We start from the raw sequence: 20,744 nt of genomic DNA, 5'->3' as shown, positions 1-20,744 counted from the left end.
TTTGAAGAGATGTGCAAGAGCGAGGTGCAGAGGAGGGGTGCTTCTGGCGAGGCGGGTCTCGGGGGGAGTGGAGTGTCTGAGCCTGAGTTTCATGGGCATTTTATAGGCAGAGGAGGGTTCATCACCCGAAGGCGAGAGAAGGGAGTGGATCAAGGAACGTGATAACATAACTATGGTCGCCGCGCGCAATTACCCAAAGGCGCGAACCCGTACCGAGGGAGTCTCATTGGCCGTCCAGACAAGGCCGCGGGGGGCAACGTTTCGAAGCATGGCCTTCGCTATCACGGAAGCGGCCCATGCCAGTGTGGTCAATTCGGGCTGACATCGCCCATCCCGGTCCCTCCTGATGAATCTCGGAAGCTGGCAGCTGCGCTTCCGCTTCCTGCGAGACGTCTCCACCCCGTCCTCCACTCCTGCCCGTCCCACATCGAACGCACCCTGCTTCTGATCGTCCATGTCCGAGATCTCGCACGCACGCAAAGCTGGCCTCCGCCCATGAGCACAGGGAACACGTTCGAGAGCTCAGCCAGCTCAGGAATCGCTCCTACCTCCAATGCACGCGCCTCCCGTTGCCAACTCCGCCATATGTCCCCACTCAGGCCAACGCCGTGCACGAGTGCGGACATGGGACACGGAGCGGACTTGCATGCGGCAGCCCCGACTCCCTTCGCAGACGAGGCCCGCCCAGCGGTGGCAGATTGGCTCGCGGCCCAGCGATCTGAGGCACTTGGGCGATCGCTCGTCGTAGTCGTCGCGTGAGGCATGCGACGTGCGCAGAGCTGGGCCCGGGTTGCTTACACGGGCCATGCTGCCGCTACACATGCCCACATCGCCAAACAGCAGACGTCGACGCCTTGCACGGTCGCGGTCCTCTGCGCATCCTGCGTCCCGCGTGCTGCGTTCTCGAGATCGCTCGATGCAGACACATGCCCCCGCGCGTGCGCGCAGACGGGCACCGCGCCTTCCGGATGCAGGCGGCGGGCACGCAATGCAAGATCGCCGCAAGCTGTCGAATCTGTACGCTTAATTTCCGTCAGCAGCCTTCGGAGTGAGGTAATTGCCCGCCGCACTGGCTGCCCATGCTTCGTCGGTTCGTCAACCTACACTCTAACGCCACGAAGGGCCAGTTTGACGTGTCGCGTGCAAACGTGAGCATTGTGAGGTGGGTGTCGCTGCGCCTGTCGGCGAGCCTACGTATATTGGCCCCGATTGCTGCGCCCCAAGGGCCAGGCGAATGAAGAGCCCGTCGCAGCGGGCGTATCCCACATCCGGCGGCCCCCAACACGTGGGGCTGCAGCGGGTGTGGGATCCGCGTCGGGCGCCGTGCAATGTGAAGCCACGTCTCGTGTCAAAATCAGTGCCGTTCGCGGTGACCGTCCACGGATACATGCCTAACAGCGCGTGGGATCTGCACGAGGGGTGGCGGTATGCTGATCACTATCACCACCACCCGCCCCGTGAGTGTCATGTCGACGACGACGGGGAGCTCCATGGGCGCGCGCCGTGCAAGCCCAAGGACGAGTCTCGCGCTGGCGGTGCCAGCGCGGGGACGAGCACAGAAGAGAAGGTCGCCGCGCGCAGCCGAGATTCGAGTCCAAGAGCCAATGAATCTGACAAAATAGGCGTACTCCGCAGGCCTCCATCATGGGCATGACAGCGCGATGCGCAGAGCCAGGCTCCATCAAGCTTCGAGTTCATTGCAATTGCAGCGAAATGAAGTCATACCTGCCTTGCCCAGCCCGAAGAGCAGAGGGCGAAAGAAGAGGAAGAGCACTATCCGGCAACAGACGTCAAGACTGCCCACTTGACACGGGCACACCACGGATCTTTGCAGAGTAGTGCGGGGCGTGAGTAAGTGAAGTGTGCTTGAAGGCTCGACGGAACATACTTGGTTTCATCCCAGTCCTGCCCCTGGCGGATCGCCAACCCTGCCAGCCTCATGACCGAGATACTCGGGCAGGTGCAGCACTGCAGAACGCCTTGGCGGTTTATGGACGTACAATAGGCCTGGGCTTCGAAGCTAGCTTGAAGCACCGCGTTCAGGGTTCGAACGTTTCAGCCGTGGTCGTGCGATTCGTGCATCGTGATTCCAAAGTGTGCTAGATCGTGTTAGACGTGTTCGTACCCCAGCGGCGGGGTATTGGGGGCTACATGCTACAAAACGGGAATACATCTCTGGCTGCGGGGCCAGACCGTGCGTTCGGACGGAGTACAACAGTTGCGAGTTGGGACTTGCGCGGCATGCGCATCTACTTCAATGCCTTCTTCATTTGCTGCGTGTTCGGCAGAGGTGGTGTCAGTGGCGGGAAACGTGGACGAGGAGAAGAAGCATGCGCGCAGAGATCTCGTGATCGAGATGCTCCCGCGAAACAACGAACATGGCCACACGCACCTCCTCCATCGCGTCGAGGTCGTTCGTCTCGATACGAATGATCTGCTTCCCCGTCGCCCGTTCAATCTGCTCCATCTGTTGCCAGGTCGCCTTGTCGTGCACGAAGTTGATCGAGATGCCCTTTCGTCCGAAGCGACCCGTGCGACCTGCAGGCGCAAGAAGATGCCAGATACACACCGCACCGTCATTGACAGCACGGTGAACGAAAGAGGAAAAGAGAGCCCCGTCAGCGTCAGCGATGATAGTCACACACGCGCACGTCAGGCCCGCGCATGCCTACGGAAAGGCCACGCACCGATACGGTGGATGTACGTCTCGATGTCGGGCCGCAGATCGCCCTTGTTTCCGTGGTTGTCGCGCTCGGCCATGAGTGGGAGGTCGTAGTTGACAACCATGTTCACCTGGAGGATGTCGATGCCGCGTGCGATGACGTTCGTCGTGATCAGCACCTTATCCTTGCCCTCGCGGAACCCGTCGATGATGGCGTCGCGCTCTTGCGCATCCTTGGCGCCGTGCAGCGACGCAACCTTGTGGCCCTCTGCTGTCATCCGCTGCGAGATGCGGTCGGCAGTGTGTCGATGCTAAACAGGGAGACGGCGCAGATGCAGATGCATGGAGTACGGATCAGCGTCCAGGATCCAGGTCGAGGTCCAGACGTTGACAGGGGCGTGTCCGGGAACACGCGAAGCAACGAGTCGGCAAGCGAGACGGCGTTTTGTGTCAGAAGCCGGACGCACACAATCAGCACAATCACGTACTTGGCAGAAGATGATACTCTGGCCGATGGTGAGGAGCTGGTAGAGCGAGACGAGCACCTCGTACTTGTGGTCCTCATTCTTGCAGTCCATGTAGAACTGCCGGATGTTGTCCACCGAGAGCTCATTGCGCTGCAGCTCGATCTTGTTTGCGTTCGGTGCGAACTTGTTCGCAAAGTTGCGCACGTGGTCGGGGAACGTCGCCGAGAAGAGGATAATCTGCACCTGATTCTTCGGCAGCATGCTGCAGATGCAGGCGTGCCATGCGCAAGGGAGCAGAACAGTGGCAAGTGAGTTTAGGGTTCAGCAATTCAGCGGGAAATAGAGAGCGTACTTCTTCACCCGCAGCGTCTGCTCGCCCAGACCGTCCTTGTCGAGCATGTTGTCTGCCTCATCGAGCACGAAAACCTTCACCGCCGACACGTCGATCACCTTCCGCCTAATCAGGTCTGTCATTGTCCCTGGAGTCCCGACGACGATGTGCGCCGTAACGTTGCTTGCACCCTTTGGCAGGCTCTCCTTGATGGCATACTCGGTCTGCACCTGCGTAAACTTGCCCATGGCGACGACGACGGACATGATCTGTCTCGCTAGCTCTCGCGATGGTGCAAGGCACAGTGCCTGAGGTGGAGCAGATCAGCAACGGAGACTCCACATGAATAGATGCGTTACCGACTTGAGGCTTGTTGATCGAGTAATCAACACGACTGAGCATCGTGAGTACGAACGCAGCTGTCTTCCCTGTTCCCGACTGTGATTGTCCGATCATGTTCTGCGGGCTGTGAGAAGACCAGTGAGCGAGCTTCTCATCGCGGAAGCCGAGACAAGAGTATTGAGGGTGGCTTCTACACATGGCGCGACGTTATGTGAATAGCGGGTGCTAACCCCAACGTGCGTCGCCATAAGCAGTGCAATCTACACGAAAAGGGTAGTGGTTATCGGAGACTAGAAGCCCATGCAAGAGGCTTCCATGCGGCGGCCATTGAAGTTATAAATCTTGCTGGAACCAACTACGTCATCGTTGTCGATTCGAACGACGATGGGACAATAACGCTGCTCAAGATGAGCTCTTCCGCTGGAACAGGACCTCCCAAAGGCGGAGGGAGCGACGATGGAGATAGACTGAGAGGACCGATCCTTGGCCGTGAATCGCAATCGAGAAGAACCTTGCTACATGAACAGAAGGGCGTTCCATAGCATAGCCAATACCTTCCGACGCAGATAGTCACCCTAGGACCTCGAACGGTCGAGGTAGATGACCTCTCATCCGGAATGCGATGACCATAGCTTTAGAGCTCACTTCTGAGCATGTATCGCGCGATCCGACGCTGACGGTGATGGATCACGGTCCGAATTCAACGATCCTGCGATTCTCACAGCGACGCGTTCATATGACATCGAGTCATACCGAGGACGCAGAGTAGTAACGGAGATGAACCTCGAAGCAACGCTCCTGCTGAAGCCGGATAGATTGAGGTGCTCTCCGCACATCGCACGCACTTCACAGAAGAGGAGGTATCTCCACGCAGCAGTGTCGTCTCATCTGTACGCACTGGCACAGTCGAGCACGGTCGATATAGAGCTCCACGAATGCTCGACGTGTTCCTAGTCCCCAGCAATCGGACCACGGCACTGCGGAGATGAGCCACTTGCAGTTCATCCAGAATACGCACATTGCATTGCGTATATGCGTCGCTCCGTGAGCTCTGGCAATTTTTCTTCCATGAATGCGAAGTAGAGAACGCCCTTGCGCAATGTGCGATCCGTAACATCGCAATCATGAAGGGGTCAAGGCTCGGCTTCAGCATCCGCACCCATCCCACAACTGGACGCGCCACCGAGAGGGATGTTGGCACTCGACCCGATGCAGACCACCTCATGTCTTCGTTCTCCATCTCCATTCTCCTAACGCACCGGACAAGAGGAACGAAGCACTCACGGATTAGCAAGCAAGAGCGGCAATGCACGCTCCTGGATCTTGGATGGTTTTGAGAAACCCATGTCGTAGATGCCCTTCAGGAGATCCGGATTCCTGTGCACAGTAATCGCATGAGAACGGGTGCCTGTTACTCTTGCAGCATACTAACAGTCCTAGCTCTTCGAAGGTCTTCGCGCTGAAGAGAGGAGAGTTGGGGTCGGCTTGCTGATCTGCGAGCGTGACCTATCCGCGACGCGTCTTAGACGCGTCTTTCATCGCATATATCGACCTGAGTACTCACCGCCACCTCGAAGGTGGACTTGATAAGGTCCGTGACGTCTGAACATCGCGATCTGTGAGATTGTGCAGCGCGGGGTGGGTGTGGTTTGACTGACCGCCATCGTTCTTGGGCTCGGACGCGCCCTCTGCGGGAGCGGTGTCTGCGGAGGCGGCTGGGTCGGGCATGAAGGAGGCTCTCACGAGGATGGTGGCGGGAAGACTCACAGGCTGCAGGCGTGTAAAATCCGTCGGCGTCTTTCTGCATGGCTTGCTCGTCGAGGTGCTTTCCTCGGATGCGTCTGCGGGACGAGTCCAGTCTGTGGCTCCATTGATAAGATCAATCTCTCCTTATCTTATCTCCCTCTCTTGTCTAGCCACCCCGACACAACTTGGTCTCCCACCACGACCTCGGGCAACATCCAAATATCCTTCAGAAGAACATCGGGACAGAATCAGAGCTGCAGGTTGAGGCTTCAGAGTCTGAGTGCGCATGTCTTTGCATTGGTCAGTCCCGTTGTTCAATCTTTCCGACCATGTCGACTACCCCAGGCGTGCTTTCTTGAAACCCTCGAGATGGCATTCTCCTCATTCCTCCATCGCATCCAACGCGGTCTGTCGTCTGTCGAATTGATACATACCTCACATCCTCGCTGGCCACTACCTCCCGGCCGCCCACACATCTCGCCGACCATCCAGGTCTCCGTTCTTGACTCCTCGTTCAACCCACCTACTCTCGCGCACCTGGCACTCGCCAGCATCGTCCGGCCTTCGCCTCTTTCGCCTGGAAGCAGCGCAGATATCCCAATCGCTGCTCACCCATCTACAGTTGACTTCGACGCCCGTCTGCTCCTGCTCTCCGTCCGGAATGCAGATAAGCAACTCAAACCGGGAGATGCGACATACGAGCAGCGCATGGAGATGATGGTCCTGCTCGCCCAGGACCTCGCACCGACCCCCAGTCGTGTTCTCCATACGGCTCATACAACACCTCTGGAATCGATAGCGCACGAGTCCAACGTCGCAGTTGCCATCATTGACGAGCCCACCTTCGTCGGGAAGTCCGCCCTCCTGCTCGACTTCCTGCACAAGCGCATCTCCGACCTCTACTCGGGAGATGATATCATACCCGCTCCGCAGTCTTTGTCCCTGCGCGACAGCACGAGTACCCAGCCTCCCTCCCCAAAGCTCACTTTCCTCATGGGCACGGACACGATCGTCCGCTTCTTCGCGGCGCGCTACTACGCTTCCGAAGGAGCCATGCAGACCGCATTGCACCGCTTCCTTTCCCCGGCCGAGAACGACTCCCGCATCATCTGCGCGCGCAGGGTCAGCAGGGGCGTCTCGCGCGAGGAGGAAGAGAAGGCGGAGACCCAGCTGCCTGACTTTGTGCGCGATGTCGCGCCAGCGGACCACATAGCCTTTGTCTATATCGGTGAGAAGGAGTGCGCGTACAGCAGCAGCGAGGTGCGCGAGAAGATCGCGAAGGGAGACGAGAGTTGGAGGACGATGGTCACCCCTCGGGTTGCTGCATACGTAGAAGAGCACATGTTGTATTCTCCTGCGTAACTGCAATAGTCTGACCCGTGCTCGCAGATGGAGGCAATGCACCGAGTACGCACATATCTTCACGAATCGATGAATATTTGAATGACCCACCCGGTGCATTCTTGAAGTGCGTAAACTGGATGATCCATCAGTACTTCGAGTATCTGGTTGAACCACACTGCACAGCAAAGAGACTGATGAGAAAGAAAGAGATCTATTCGTGATGCATTCATTACATGGAGCGTAAAAGAAACGTGACGTGTGCGGATGATACAGATACTATGCGGATGATTCGAGTTCATGGATACGATGACAACAGCCCCAGAGCAACGGACATTAGCCCATTATAAGACGCAATATATGAGGGTAATAGAGGGAAAACGTTCATGCAGAAGATGCCTGAGCAAAGGCAATAGCGGTCGTCTGTAGAGAGTAGATGAGCTCATGCACGAGAAGAACCGACAGAGAGGGTACTCACATCAGAGTGGCTGAGGGAAATGTGGACTTTCGTAACACCCTTCGCGTCGGCAGCGGCCTTGGCTTGACCGTGGAGAGTGACCGTCGGGACACCGGACTCATCAGGAAGGATCTCGATGTCCTTCATGGCGGCAGCGGCACCCTTAGAGGCAACACCGAGCGACTTGAACACAGCCTCCTTGCCGACCCAGCGAGCAGCGAATGACGCGGATGGCGAGGGTTGGGACTGGCAGTACGCGACCTCGGCCTCAGTGAAGTTGCGCTCAACGAAGGTCGGGTTCCAGGAGGGCACGGACGAGATGAGCTCTGTGACGCGTTTACAGGTCAGGCAGGAGTGCAGAGTCACAATGCGAGAACGGCGTACCTTGATCAACACCAACACCGGTCGTCGCACTGCCAGCGAGCACCTCGGAGACGGCCTTGACGTTCGCGGTGTCAACCTTGGGCTTCGTCTCGAGCTTGGCAGTGAACTCGTAGCTACCCGTCTTCGGGTTGTACGACGCGCGCGCGAGCGGGTTAAGAAGGACAGGAGCCTCGAGGTCCTTGCTGTACGGCGGAGCATCCTTGACCTTGACGAGATTGTTCGAGGTCATCATCTCGCTCATCGCCTTGTAGCACAGGCGTTGGCGATGGCGGTTCTTGATCTTGTACGCCTCATACACCGAGGGCTCAAGGGCGGCAAGCAGATAGCGAGGGTGGATGACCATGCAAGTACCACCGACTTGACCGAACCCGAAGGACGACTAAGTTCCAAGCACGTCAGCAAGACCATTTACAGACATTCTGTGTAAGTTACGTACCATGATACCAGCGCGGATACCATCAGTATGGATCGTCTTCGAAGGGAAGATGAGGTAGGTATGTGCTTTGAAGAGCGCATCGATGTTGCTGTACAAAAGGTTAGTTCCGAACAGAGAGGGGTCACGAGGACAACGTACTCCGCGTTCCGGTTGCCAGGGATGATGCCAGACTCGACGCTCTGGAGGAGACCAGCGAACTGCCACGCCGCCGAACCACCCTTCGAGTGACCGACAAGGCTCTTCTGTGCCATGATAGGGATAGCGTTGCCGTTCGTGCGGCCGAGGTTGGTGAAGACGTCGTTCCAGATATGTGTCTCGTTCTTCTCGTTCGCGCCTGTGCTCGTGCCGTGGATCGACAGGACACCGAGATCGTCAGCAGTAAGACCCCAGATAGCAAGTGCCCGGCGGAGAGGCGCGATACGAGGATCAACGCCCTCGAGCATGCCGTACGTCGCAAGCGCGTCCTTCTCCTGGCGAGCGGCCTCTTTTTCGATATCCGCGATGCGGGTCGCAAGGTACTCATCATCGACAGCATCGCCACGACTCTTGCGGAACTCGACCTCATCTTGCAGCTGCTGGCGCTCATTCTCCAACCACTGGGCGATCTGCTTGCGGCGGAACGTGAGCTGACGGGAGCGGTACGCAATGTCGAGAATAGGGAGAGCTTGTTTGGTGTGGAGTTCGCGCGCGATCGAAAGCGCACCGCGACCGGGCGCAGGGACAGACCGGCCAGCCTTGTCACTAGACGAGGACATCAGCTCATGATAAGGTATGCATGATCATCGTACTCACGTAGACGTCGAAGTGAAGGCAACGATACCACGAATCGGGCACCCGAGCTCGAGAGCAGTCTTGGCGCTCATGAGAACTTGCACACCCGTACCCTGCGCCTCCATGAACTACACCGAATGCGTGAGTATCAGAGACAATCGGAAACACGACTGAAGTAAATATACGTACACCAGAGCGAGTAGTCGTCGTAGGACGCGACATCTCAGTCGGTTCACGACCCATTGCGAATTCCGTCTCCGCGTTGCTTGTCGCCTTCATGTTGGCGAACTCGTACGAACCCTCCTCGCTGAAGTCGTCGAAGCCTCCAGCCAGCATAACCTTGGCCTTGCCCGAAAGCAGCGTGTCGCAGGCGATTTCAACAGACTGAAGGGCAGTGGCGCTGAATAGAGTAATGAGTCGAGAAACTGTTTATCAGACGAGCAGTACTCACCAAGCACCAACAGGGATCTTGATAGGCCCGCTCGACGAGAGAAGCAGAAGGTTGACCCAACCAGCAGTGGTGTTGATGAACCTGACCGAGCGAGAGTTAGCCTTTGCCACAGACGATGCAAAGCTCGTACTCACGTCTCCTGCAAGATGTCGTTCTGCACCTCCTTCTCGTCACGCCTGTCCTTGAACATGGCCGACAAACTCATGACACCACCCATGCCGCTACCAATGCTCGAGCCAACCTCAGAAGGGTGTATGTGCTGGTAGAGCTCATACGGGTCGGTGATGCCAGACATGTTGAGTGCCTCCGCAGCACAGACAAGAGCCCACAACGTTGCGCGGTCGGTTTGAGCAATGATGTCCTCGGGGATACCATAGCGACCAGCAGACCAGCCAGTGGGAATCTGTCCAGCGACAAGTCGGCTGAACTTGAAGGCCTTGGGAACGAAGACACGAGCGCCCTTCTTGAACTTGACGAACCATTGGCCGCCCTCACCAGCCCAGATGTCGCACTTCTCGCCGTGCTCGTACTTGAACTTCTCGGCGTCGGCCTGCGAGGCTTCGAACGGCTCGAGGTCGTGCAAAAGCTCGATCTCCTGGTTGAAGATCTTCTTCTTCGGGTCGTAACCGCGGAACAACTCCGGCTCTGTAAGAGTCGTCAGCAAAGGAACCCAGACGATGCCGATAGTACTCACCGATGAGACGAACGCCAGCGTGGGCGAGAATCTCCTTCTCATACCGGCCGCGGACGTCCTTGTCGTCCACAGGCTCTCCAGACTTCGCGTCGACCCACCCGACGTAGAGCGAACCATCCTTGAGGCGACCGTCGAAGTGCTTGATGAAGCCCATCATCCACGCCATCTCGATGCAACCCTCAATCGTGAACTCGCCGCGAGCTTCCATCTCCCAACGAGTACGCGAGCTACCCCAAGGTCCGACCTCGGCGAAGCCAGTGACGACGACGACTTTCTCGAGATCGAGCATGCCACGCAGCTTGCTCAAGTTCTCAAGGGACTCCGCCGGCTCCAGGTTAGGGAAGCTGAACTGGAAGTTGGCGCGAGGCGTCACGTTGATGGTCTGCAGAACGCGCTCCGCCTCGACGCCGTTGATGGTCTTAAAGTCCGCAGCATTGTCGCGGGCGATCAGACGACGAAGCTCGCTCTTCTTCGCGAGGTCGGTACGGATGCGAGTGGTGATGTCGGCGAGATCAGGAAGGCGATCCATGCCGCCGTTGAGGTCGGCCCAGATAGGTTCAACTTGCGTGATGCTGAAGAGCAGCGGGTGCATGAGACCGAGGATGTTGAACGCCATCTCCTTCGCAGAGAAGGTGCGGACGCCATGGCCTTCAAGCTCGTGAGCGACGGTGTTGGTCGCCTCCATGAGGCCTGTTCCACGCGTCCACCTGCGAATTGTGTTCAGCGATGAATCGGGTCAGAAGTATATAATACCTACCCGATGACAGCACCGGCGAGACAGAGGTACTCGCCCCAGCTCTCGCTGTTCCAGCGGTTGAAGAGCGTCTCCAGCGAGATCTTCGACTCGGAGTAGAGGCCATCGTTGCCGAACAGACCGTGGTTGGGAGACAGCGGGAGGATGACTTGAGTGGGACGAGTGACGAAGTGGCGGCTGGCCTTCTTGTTCTTGACGACACCGAGGAGACGGAGCAGGTTGACGAGCATGATACGGTGTGCAAGCTCGGACTTGTCATCAAGACCGTCGATCTCGCGGCCGTTTTCGGGGACAGCGGCGAAGGGTAGGATGTAGTCGAGATCGAGGCTGAGGGTAGAGTAGATGTAGTCGACGAGTGCCTCAACGTCCTGCTTCGAGCCCTGGTTGAAAGGAACAACCGTGAGCGCAGACCCCTTGCTGCCGAAGCGTTGGAAGATGCCCTGGTAGTACTCCACGGTCGCGCGGCTGTAGCGAGAGGTAGTGATGACGACGTGAGCGCCGCCGGAGAGAAGACCCTTAAGAATTTCGACGCCAATCGAGCCCTTGCCGACACCGGTGAGAAGTGCGTTCTTGTCCTTGAAAGTCGTGCCGGAGGTAGCGATCTCGTGGAGAATGTCGAGGTACACGCCGGTAAGGTTGCTGCTGTACTCCCAGTTCATGCCGACCTTGCGCTTGAGGTGAAGGAGCGGCACCTTGTCGGCGGTGACGGAGGCGACGTTTGATATCTGCGGGCGGAGGAACTGAGAAGAGGAGCGACGGGAGCGCGGTGCACCGTGACGAGTGCGAGACTCGGGACGCTTGCGGAGCGACCGGACGACACCCTCGTACAGAGCCTTGATCCGGTTCTTCTGCTCCTCGCTGATCTCAGGCTGGGACTTGACGACGTTCCAAAGTTTGAGAACGTCCTCCTGGATCTTCTGCACATTGGTCGAGGCGATGGTGTCGCCGCTAGCCATCTCCTCGACGTACGCCTCGAGCTTCCTGACGTTCTCGCGCACAACTTCCTTGTACACAATGTCGCCCTTCTCGGTGACTTCGGTGTGGGGAGCGGTGGGGAAGGTGACTACGAAACTATTAGCAACTTTGGAGGGAGCGTATGATCTAGTGCAACGTACCATCTTTGTACAAGGGGGGCTGGCCGACGACTTCGCGGCAGTTGTCGATCAGCTGCTGGCCGAACTGCTTCGCGAGCTTGTACGTCTCACCGCGCTCGGGATCGCACTGGTCGATGTAATACTGCATGTACGTCACGAGCTCGGGGTCCGCGCGGTTCATGATGGCGATGCAGCGAGCAGTGATCTCGCGGTCGACGGTGGTGAGACGGCCAAAGATGATGTCGTAGAACATGAGGAGAGCGTCTTGGCGGACCCAGTTCCACGAAGAGTCGAAGTGACGCGCCTTGAGAGCGTCGAAGACCGGCTGGATACCATCGATGTAGGTGTCACCGTGCTCGCGAGCAATCGAATCGAGACGAGCTTGGAGCTGCTCGGAGCTGGCCTTTGCGGCGTCGTACTTGATCTCACCGGCACGAGAGTCGCGGCCGAGATAGCGCATCCAGAGCTCGACTTGCTGAGCGGCAAAGCGGTCCTGGTCCGACTGGAACTTAAGGAACTCCTCGCTGTTGATGACCGCGCCTCCACCTCCACCAGCACCGCCTGCAGCGGCGCCGGATGAAAGCGAGATGCCCGAACGCTGCGCGTAGATCGAGACGACGCCGTCGAGGTAGCTCCTCGCTTCCGCCTCCGAACCGAGACGCTTGGGAGGCTCCATCGTTGCAGCGAGAAGGAGAACGCCGTCAGCACGAGCGGGCCCGAGACCCCAGGACTTCGACAGATACGCCTTGATCGCGGACACGTTGAAGCCACCGGGCATCTTGCCACCGACGAGACGGGAGACGAGGCCGGAGGTGTACTTGCCAAGGGAACCAGAGTAGCCGGAACCGAGGGCAGAGCCAAGCTCCTCGAGTGGAAGCTCCTCGCCCTTCTCCGGGGCGGAAGAGAACTCGAGCTGGAGGTCGCCGAGGATCTCGTTCTGCATCGTCGACTTGCCGCCGACGAGGTCCTTGATGCTCTTGGAGAGAGGCACTTCGTCGACCTTCTTCTTTAGCTTCTGCCCGATAATGGCGACCAGAACATCGGTGGCCTTGAGCGGGGCGTCTTCAATGCTGGCGGCAGCCGCAGCAGGGGCAGCAGCAGGGGCGGCGGCGACGGGGGTAGGTGCTGCAGGAGCAGAAGTCGACGCCTCAGCAGCAGGAGCTTCAGCCGCTGGGGCCTCCGTTTCGTCCTCGAACTGGTAGTAGACCTCCTTCGTGTGCTTCGCGTGACAGAAAATCGCGCGACGGTGGGTGACGGAATCATCCTGCGCCTCGTACTTGGCCTTCAACGTGCGCGTAGCCATACCAGTGAGCGTGGGGGAAGGACCGATCTCGATGAACCGCTCGAACTTGTAGTGCGTGAAGAGGATGTCCTGTGTCTCAATCCAACGCACAGGGGAAGCGAACTGGTAGGCGAGCAGTTCGACGAGAATGACGTAGGCGAGCTTCTGTCTCTGCTCCGCCGAGCCCCAGTTCTCCTGGTCCCACTTGCGAAGGACCTTGTCGAGGCGAGGGGAGAGGGTCTGGTCGTAGATGAGCTGAGCGTACTCCTTGGTGACCTCAAACGGTTTCGCGATCAAGTTCGGTACGTATTTCCCAACGAGGGTGTCGGGGTTGAGGTGCGCGGGGTTGACCTTCTTCGACAAGTCTAGGTACCGTTATGAGTACTCTTGAACGCCGGTAGAGAACGAAATGAGACTTACATGCACGGAACGGCATGACACCTGCCCAGAGGTAGCGAGAGTGGAACGGCACGTCAATACCCGGCAGAGGAATGGTCGCGAAACCACGCTCGAGGGTGATGTAACCGTCCTTAGCCTGAAGCTCCTGCGCCTTCGCGTAGCAGGAGCTGACGATCTCGCCGAGCATCTCCTTCACTTGATCGACCGTGAACTTCTCCGTGAGCTGAAGGCGTTGGTGAGTCACGGGAATGCTTCCGAATAGTGGTAGGAAGGTCACCTTAGCGATGTCGATCTTCTCGATCTTGAGGTAGTTCAGAACATTCGTCAGCGTCTGCAACGCGACGAGCTCGCCAGCGCAGACGTATTGTTGACCCTATCAGGGATGTATTGAGTATCTAAGCCGAACATGGATTCCAATTCGTGCTTACCTCGACGTTGAAGTTGACGATCTCGAGCAGCGTGCTCGTACGAGTTGCGATGCTGTCGACGACCTCACGGAGGGCAGCGTCATTGAACGTCTTCGAGATGCGGCTCGGGTTGACGGCGCACATAGCGTAGTTGGAGCGGTTCTGAGCGTCACGCTCGACAGCGCGCTGCATGGTGATACCACGGTAGAAGACGACGTCGACGAGGGCCGAGATGGGAAGAACGTCTGCGACGGAAGCGAGCGCGGAGTACTCGCCGAGTGAGTGACCAGCGAAGGCCGCATCTTTCTGCACGAGACCCTTCGAGCGCATGTCGTCGAACGCGGCGCGCTCAGTGACGACGAGCGCAATCTGAGCGAACTGGGTGGCGAAAAGGAGACCGTTCGGGTGGCTGAAGGTGTAGCGCTGGGTGCGGTTATTGATGTCGCCGAAGAGAGGAAGCGTCTTGACGTTGCCGTCCTTGTCCATCGTGTCGTAGGTCATGTCCATGTAACGCTGACGGATGGCCTGACCCTTGATGCCACCGAAGTGAATGGTCTTCTCCTTCGGGTTGTCCTTGACGATCTCGACGATGGAGAAGCCGTAGACGGCGGTAAGGTGCTCGTCGGCGGACTCCCAGACAGCGCGAGCGGCAGGCGAGTTGTTGTACAGGTCCATACCCATGCCGGGCTCCTGGGAACCCTGACCAGTGAAGACGTAGACGGTGGTGGGCTGTGCGACCTCGGCGGTACCAGCGAGGACCTTCTCACCGCGGCTGTTGGTGGTCTCGACGTTGACGACGAGGTTGCCGCTACGCATGCCGACGTGCTTGATCTTGACCTGCAGGTCGTCACCAGGAAGGACCATACCGACAAAGTTGACGTCGTAACTAAAGGAAGAGCGTTTAGTTCGTATCCAAAGGAAGATCATTACAGTACTTACGCAACGACGCGGTCGGGACGTCCTTGAGCAACGGCGTTCTCGACGTACTTGCGAGTAGCGGCGCTCGACCACATGCCGTGAGTGATCGTACCCGGGAGGGAGGCGTAGTCAGCGAAGTAAGGGTTGACGTGGATAGGGTTGAAGTCGCCAGAGATCTTCGAGTAAGGCTCATTGGTAGCGGGTGAGTTGAACGCAGTAGTTGCGGCGTTGCTGATCGTATACCCCTCGGTCGAGAGCGGCGAGACGAGCCCCTGGGGCTTGCCGTGGCGTTGAAGGTAGGAGACGACGGGGTTGCCGCGCGAGTCGTCGAGGAGGCAGTCGACAGAGCCGACTTTGACGAGGCGCTTGATCTGGTCGCGGATGAAGACATCACCGGAGACGTTGACGGCCTTGTAGCAGGTCTTGTTGCGGTAAGTAACATCAGAGCGCACGCGGAAGACCAGGGTGGTGCCAGCTTGGAGGGGCTTGGTCTCGTCATCCCACTCGAACCACTCCTTGGACAGGAGCACACCGACGGTAGCCTCGGTAGGGAGTTCGACGACGTAGTCGGGCTCCTCAAGGATCTCGAAGGTGTTCTCGTAGTCTTCGAAACGGCCACGGTAGAGGAAGGACGAGACGACCTCAATGACGCGCTCTGAACCGCGCGTGACGAAACCCTTGACCTTGACGGTCTTGCCGGCGTCGCTGTTGATGACGGCGAGGATGCGAGCCTCGGCCTTGCAGACATCGCCCGCCTTGAGTGGCGTAGCGCCCTCGAGCAGGCGGAAGCCGTTCGACAGGTGGACGAGCTTAAGCAGGTCGCCGTTGACGGGGGAGGGGAAGATCGCCTTCATAATTGCCTACGAATGACTGTTAGCGTCTCAGTATATCAGCAGAGGCAGCCCGACGTACCTGCCAGCCAGTCACGATAGCGAAGTCCATGGGCGCGAGTGGAGTGTCGTTGCGAGCAGTCTTGAACGCTTCACCCTGGTTCCCGACGACAGCGCAGAACGTCTCGACGTCGTCCTCGTCGATCGTAACCTCGGGACCAGTGAACGTGTCACGAAGACCGATCTCCGGGAGAGTCTCGTTATCGCCGAACCACAACTTCCAGTAGAACTGCTTGATGCGCAGGTTGCGGTCGTCCGCGACTTCGTGGATCGGTGCGAAGCCCATCTCGGGCTTGTACTGGAAGTAGAAGGGGAGCGAAACTGCGACGCCGCGACGCTCCTCAAACAGGGTGACATTGATCCTGGAAGTAGACGCGTCGAACGTCGTCTCGACGACCTTGAACGCCGGGTCGTGGACGCCATGCGAGCGGGCAGCGCCGTAGAGGGAGATCTTGGTTGGGCGAGAGCCGTCAGTCTCGACGACAACCTTCTGGCCGCGGCGAGGAGCGAACAGGCGGCGGAGCGGGTTGTCGATGTACGCGGTGCCCTGGACGATGGTCGTGGAGGTGAGGAGAGCGCGAGTCCAGCCTAGCTCGGGACCAGCGAGCGTCTCAAGCCAAGCAGAAGTCTCAGGGAGGGAGTCGCCAAGGACGTAGGTCGCGGTCTTGCCAGACACGGAGGGCGCGATGACAGGACGAACAGCGCGGGGGCTTGGGCACAGGTACTCAATCGTGGGGATCTTGGACTTGTCGCCGCCGTAGAGGCGGTCGACGAGCTTATCGACAAGCATCGAAGTGATGTTGCCGAGCAAGTCCTTGATAGGCTCGTCCTTGACCTTCGAATGCTTGACGGCAACAGGACCCTGGAGAATGCAAACGCGCTGGGGGTCCTGGTCGAAGACGGCGTCGATGTCCTCTGCGGCCCAGAGAGAGTCCTGTGGTACAAGATATGAGCGAGAGGCCACGGTGAAAGCAAGGGTAAGAACAGACCTTCTTGAACCAAACTTCGAAGCTGGCGTCGAGCACGGGGATGAAGGGCGCGGGCTTCTGGCCAGGGCGTTGCGAGATGGCAAGGAAGTAGGCCTTGTCCTCGGAGGCGAGGAGCTGCTCCGTCGCGGCAGGGTACGTCTTGAAGAACTGCTCAATGAACTCCTGGGGCTTGTCGAGAGATGAGAACGACTGGAGAATGGACGCCTTCTTGTCGCCATTGACACCAGCGAAACGCTCCTCAACGCGACGGAGCCAGTCGCCAGTGAGGTTGCGAAGCGACGTGTCGATCCAACGTTCCTGGTGCGAGACGTACATGAGACGGACCATCCGGAGGACGACTTCCTCGTAGGTCATGTCGGCAATGTCCTCGACGACGGAGCCGTCCTTCTTCCAGCCAAACCAAGGCTTGGCGAAGTCCTTGTTGAGCTTCGCGATGACCTCCGCGCGACGCTCTGTGAGCCACACCACACGCTTGTCCTTCGGCAGCTTGAAGACGGTGTCGTCGAACTCCTTCCAGAGCTTGACGGCACGCGTTGCGATCTTGTGGATAGGCTCGCCGAGCTCCGAACGGACGGTGAGGATACCACCGGTCTCCTTTGCATACGTGCCCTCCCATTGCGCGTCGTCGACACCGGGCGCGGCGACGATGAGGTCCTTGACGGACGAGCTGGTGTGCGCCTCCTTCGCGACCATGACACGGCTAGCGAAGAGGAAACCATCGAACGGCATGGGCTGGAGACCGTACCGCTCGACGGACCAGTCACCCGTGAGGTAGGGCCAGAGGTCGTCGGCACCACCGAAGCCAGAGCCACCGACGAGGATGAGGTTGGCGTGCTGACGGATCGAACCGTACGTCGAGAGGATGGGCTGGTGGAAGTCCTCGCACGAGTGGTGGCCACCGGCGCGACCACCGGTCCACTGCATGATGACGGGGAAGTCAGGGTTCGCGGCAGCAATGTTGACAACCTGCCGGATGCCGTCGACGGAGCCGGGCTTGAACGAGACGTGCTTGATACCGGCGGTGCGGAGCGCGGTGATGATTTCAGCGGCCTTCTCAGTGCTGGGGATACCGGCAGCGACACAGAAGCCCTCGATGGGCAGACCCTCGCGGCGCATCTCCTGCCAGAGCGGGAACTGGAAGCCGAACTGGCGAGGGTTGATGTAGAGCGCGTTGAGGGTGATACCGACACCCGCAGGGATCTTGCTTTGGATCTCAGCGACCTTCGAGCGAAGTGCGGCGGCGTTGTAGTGGCCTCCGCCAGCGAGCTCAATGTGGTAGCCAGCATCAAGGACGGCACTGACGAAGCCAGCCTTCACAGTCGTCGGCGTCATACCAGCGACCATGATTGGGGGCTTGCCCAGAAGGCGGGAGAAGGGGGTGTCGATGTGAATCGTGCCATCGCTGGTGTTTTGGTCAGTATATGCGCGAGTGACATCAATATGACAACGTACCTGGTCTTGACGAGGCTCGGGGAGAACTTCTTGGCCCACCACTGCTCGGTCTTGACGTTCTGGGCGTCGAAGAGCTCCGCTGGACCCCTAGCCTTGTCGCCGGCGACGACGACGCGAACACCGCGACCCTCGAGGTTGCGCGCGGTCAAAGGACCGATGCCGCTCAAGCCACCAGGACCGAAGTCGATTGCGTGCGTGGCGGTCTCGGGGAAATTGGTGGCCTGAGACCAGTGGATGGGAAGGGTAAAGATCTGGTCACAGAGCGCGCGAGTCAAAGACGTAGAGACGGTGCGAAGGTCGGAGCCTACACAGAGCTACGTGAGCAATCAACCTGAAAATGACTGCAGATCTACGTACCGTTCTCGGTGTGATATACAGGGATACCAAGGTCCTCCTTCTTCCAGAGCTCCTGGTTCTCCAGGTCGTCCATGATGTCATCGGTGGCTCCCTCGAGGTACTGGCTGTGGTACGGAACGCCGATGACGAGGAAACGCACCGAGAACACGGGCTTGCGCTGCGAGAAGGGAATCTTGCTTTGGTCGAGACCGCTCGGTGCACGCACCTTGCGGAGGTGGGTAACAAGACCGTAGAGCGCACGCGCGGGACCGGTGACAACGAACGCCTTCGGACCGTTGTGCAGCGAGACGCCAATCTTCGAGTTGTCGGCAAGGTGCTTGTTGGTCTTCGCAATATGCGCCTCGAGGTCCTTGAGCAAGAGCCCGGTGATCGAAAGCATAGGGCTAGGGGTACCTTCGCCGCCATCGACGGCGTCCTGGACGATGCTTGGCTCAAGCGCAAGGACGGGGAACGCCTGCTGGCCTCGGAGAGAGCAGTAAAACGACCACTTCAACGATTTCCGAGAGTTCTCGAAGAACGACTCATAGGACGTCGACGCAGCAATGCACACCGCCGAGATGATACCTTGTGAGTGGCCAGTAGCACCCCGGAGACGTGAGCGGAGTTCGCCCGGGGTGAGCTGGGAGACGCGACATACAACCAAGTACTGCGTCAACTGGGTGAGGGCGATGAGGGGGAACGAGATGGGGATGGACGCGAGGTAGGGCACAGGAGGACGCGGTGATACGCCCTCGAGCCATGAGATGACGTCGATACCATGAACGTAGATCGACTCCTCCTCGGATTCCTCAACGAGGGGAGCGAGAACTTCGCCAACGATGGTGGTGATGAACGACGCGACGTAAGGCTTGTAAATGTCGTAAAGCGTCTGAAGCTCATCGAAGTAGACCTCGTTGGTACCCTGACCGCCGAAGAGCGCGTAAATTGACGCGTCTCCACGCGAAGCCGCCGAGAGCAAAGCACTGGCAGGTGCGCGCGGGATGTCGGACACACTCTTCGCCTCGAGCGCGGCAAGAGCTTGGTAGTAGGATGTGAGAACCGTCTTGCGGACCTCCGTGTCGAACGCGGCGACGATGACGTGAATGTCTTGACTGGTGAGATAGGACGCGGTAAAGTACTTGAGGGCCTTGAGGAGGATAGAGGTGCGCGCTGCCTGGGACTGCGCGTCCTCGTCTAGTTTTCCAGCTACGAAGCTCAAGAAACGAGCGAAGAGCTCGACGCTCGCTTCAGTCGCGTTCTCGAGTTCGGCGGTGGTATCTATGGCGTCGTCGGTCTTCTGAACGTGTTCGAACTCGTCTCTGAGAACTTCTGCGGCAGTCCATTCGTCTGCCTGCGTGGAAACCGGGATGTGGATCTAGGAGGGAAACCTCGTTAGCAAGCGGAAATGGCTAGAGACTAGCATATATGCGTGCGCATAGCACGGTGTCGTGCGCTTGACCACCTTGCCGTCCATCGAGCTCATGACGCGCGACGTGCATGACGCGTCCCTGCCCGACGCGTCGCTAATCCATCCGCATCGCCCAGTTCATCCGCGCACGCATACAACCTTCCCTCTCCCACGTAGCACCTCATTACAGCCGTGTCCTGACTCCAATGCAGAAAGCACAGTACTCACTCTAATGGGCCCGGACTGAATGAGGATGGGGCGGGAAGTGATAGCACCAGGCGTCGAGGAGGGAGACATTGTCGTTTTCGTCGTCGGTGGGGAGAGAGTCGACGCGGAGGTTGCAACCCAAACGGAGGGGTAGTACAGAAAAGCGCGTCGGGACGCGCAACTTGTTTTTTATACGAGGCTCCCCAATCGGCCCCTTGCCAGCACCCCAACGGATCCCGGGCGCCAGCGAGGAGGAAGCCATTTCTCAAAAATCCAAGAATGGAAGGTGCGCTCGCATGCGGCGGGGGGGTCAGATTGACGCGCCCGATTGCTGTGTTTCCGCTGTTCCGGGCCTCTTGCGTGCTCCCCACTTGAAACGGGTTGCCGTCTTCCTCCTCCTCTCAGCTTTCCCCAAGGTCTTCCTGCTGCTGCTGATTATTGCAGTATCGACTCATTTTGAACTTGTAGAATATTTGCGAGTGAATGCCGGGCTTCCTCAGTTCCTGTGCTTTCCCAGCTGGGCATG

General features: G+C 58.6%; 4 protein-coding genes across 4 annotated transcripts; 1 reads left to right on the top strand and 3 right to left on the bottom strand.

Annotated features, from left to right (window-relative positions):
* Positions 1–265: 265 nt before the first annotated feature.
* L226DRAFT_70751 (uncharacterized protein) lies at positions 266–2,050 on the bottom strand. The gene is made up of 3 exons (XM_067687178.1): positions 1,889–2,050; positions 1,726–1,826; positions 266–1,022 (listed from the first exon to the last, which is right to left on the bottom strand). Exons 1-3 carry the CDS (start codon positions 1,939–1,941, stop codon positions 532–534), a joined length of 645 nt encoding a protein of 214 aa, XP_067535569.1. The 5' UTR covers positions 1,942–2,050; the 3' UTR covers positions 266–531.
* Positions 2,051–2,249: 199 nt separating this feature from the next.
* Positions 2,250–5,609, bottom strand: L226DRAFT_463158 (DEAD-domain-containing protein; the record flags this gene model as incomplete). Its single annotated transcript, XM_067675771.1, has 11 exons — positions 2,250–2,273; positions 2,393–2,538; positions 2,688–2,973; positions 3,151–3,391; positions 3,482–3,768; positions 3,824–3,926; positions 5,087–5,179; positions 5,235–5,308; positions 5,367–5,404; positions 5,461–5,540; positions 5,566–5,609. 11 exons carry the CDS (start codon positions 5,607–5,609, stop codon positions 2,250–2,252), a joined length of 1,416 nt encoding a protein of 471 aa, XP_067535568.1.
* A 131-nt stretch (positions 5,610–5,740) lies between these two features.
* Positions 5,741–7,003, top strand: L226DRAFT_508649 (Nucleotidylyl transferase). Its single transcript, XM_067678184.1, has 2 exons — positions 5,741–5,828; positions 5,894–7,003. Exon 2 carries the CDS (start codon positions 5,918–5,920, stop codon positions 6,908–6,910), a length of 993 nt encoding a protein of 330 aa, XP_067535567.1. The 5' UTR covers positions 5,741–5,828; positions 5,894–5,917; the 3' UTR covers positions 6,911–7,003.
* Positions 7,004–7,081: 78 nt separating this feature from the next.
* On the bottom strand, positions 7,082–20,356 carry L226DRAFT_613196 (fatty acid synthase). Its single transcript, XM_067686475.1, has 21 exons — positions 20,240–20,356; positions 18,625–19,978; positions 18,268–18,571; positions 16,816–18,217; positions 15,849–16,760; positions 14,958–15,796; positions 14,040–14,904; positions 13,889–13,984; positions 13,633–13,834; positions 11,952–13,577; positions 10,840–11,899; positions 10,083–10,789; positions 9,523–10,033; positions 9,389–9,469; positions 9,127–9,337; positions 8,959–9,065; positions 8,305–8,907; positions 8,167–8,254; positions 7,731–8,109; positions 7,368–7,672; positions 7,082–7,312 (listed from the first exon to the last, which is right to left on the bottom strand). The coding sequence occupies exons 1-21, from the start codon at positions 20,306–20,308 to the stop codon at positions 7,274–7,276; spliced, it is 11,760 nt and encodes a 3,919-aa protein (XP_067535566.1). The 5' UTR covers positions 20,309–20,356; the 3' UTR covers positions 7,082–7,273.
* Positions 20,357–20,744: the final 388 nt, after the last annotated feature.

This window comes from Lentinus tigrinus (assembly GCF_003813185.1).
Source record: "Lentinus tigrinus ALCF2SS1-7 unplaced genomic scaffold L226scaffold_12, whole genome shotgun sequence".
In the NCBI taxonomy this organism is placed as follows: Eukaryota; Fungi; Basidiomycota; class Agaricomycetes; order Polyporales; family Polyporaceae; genus Lentinus; species Lentinus tigrinus.
Note: the sequence above shows the minus strand (reverse complement) of the source record. Positions and strands in the feature narration are given on the sequence as shown.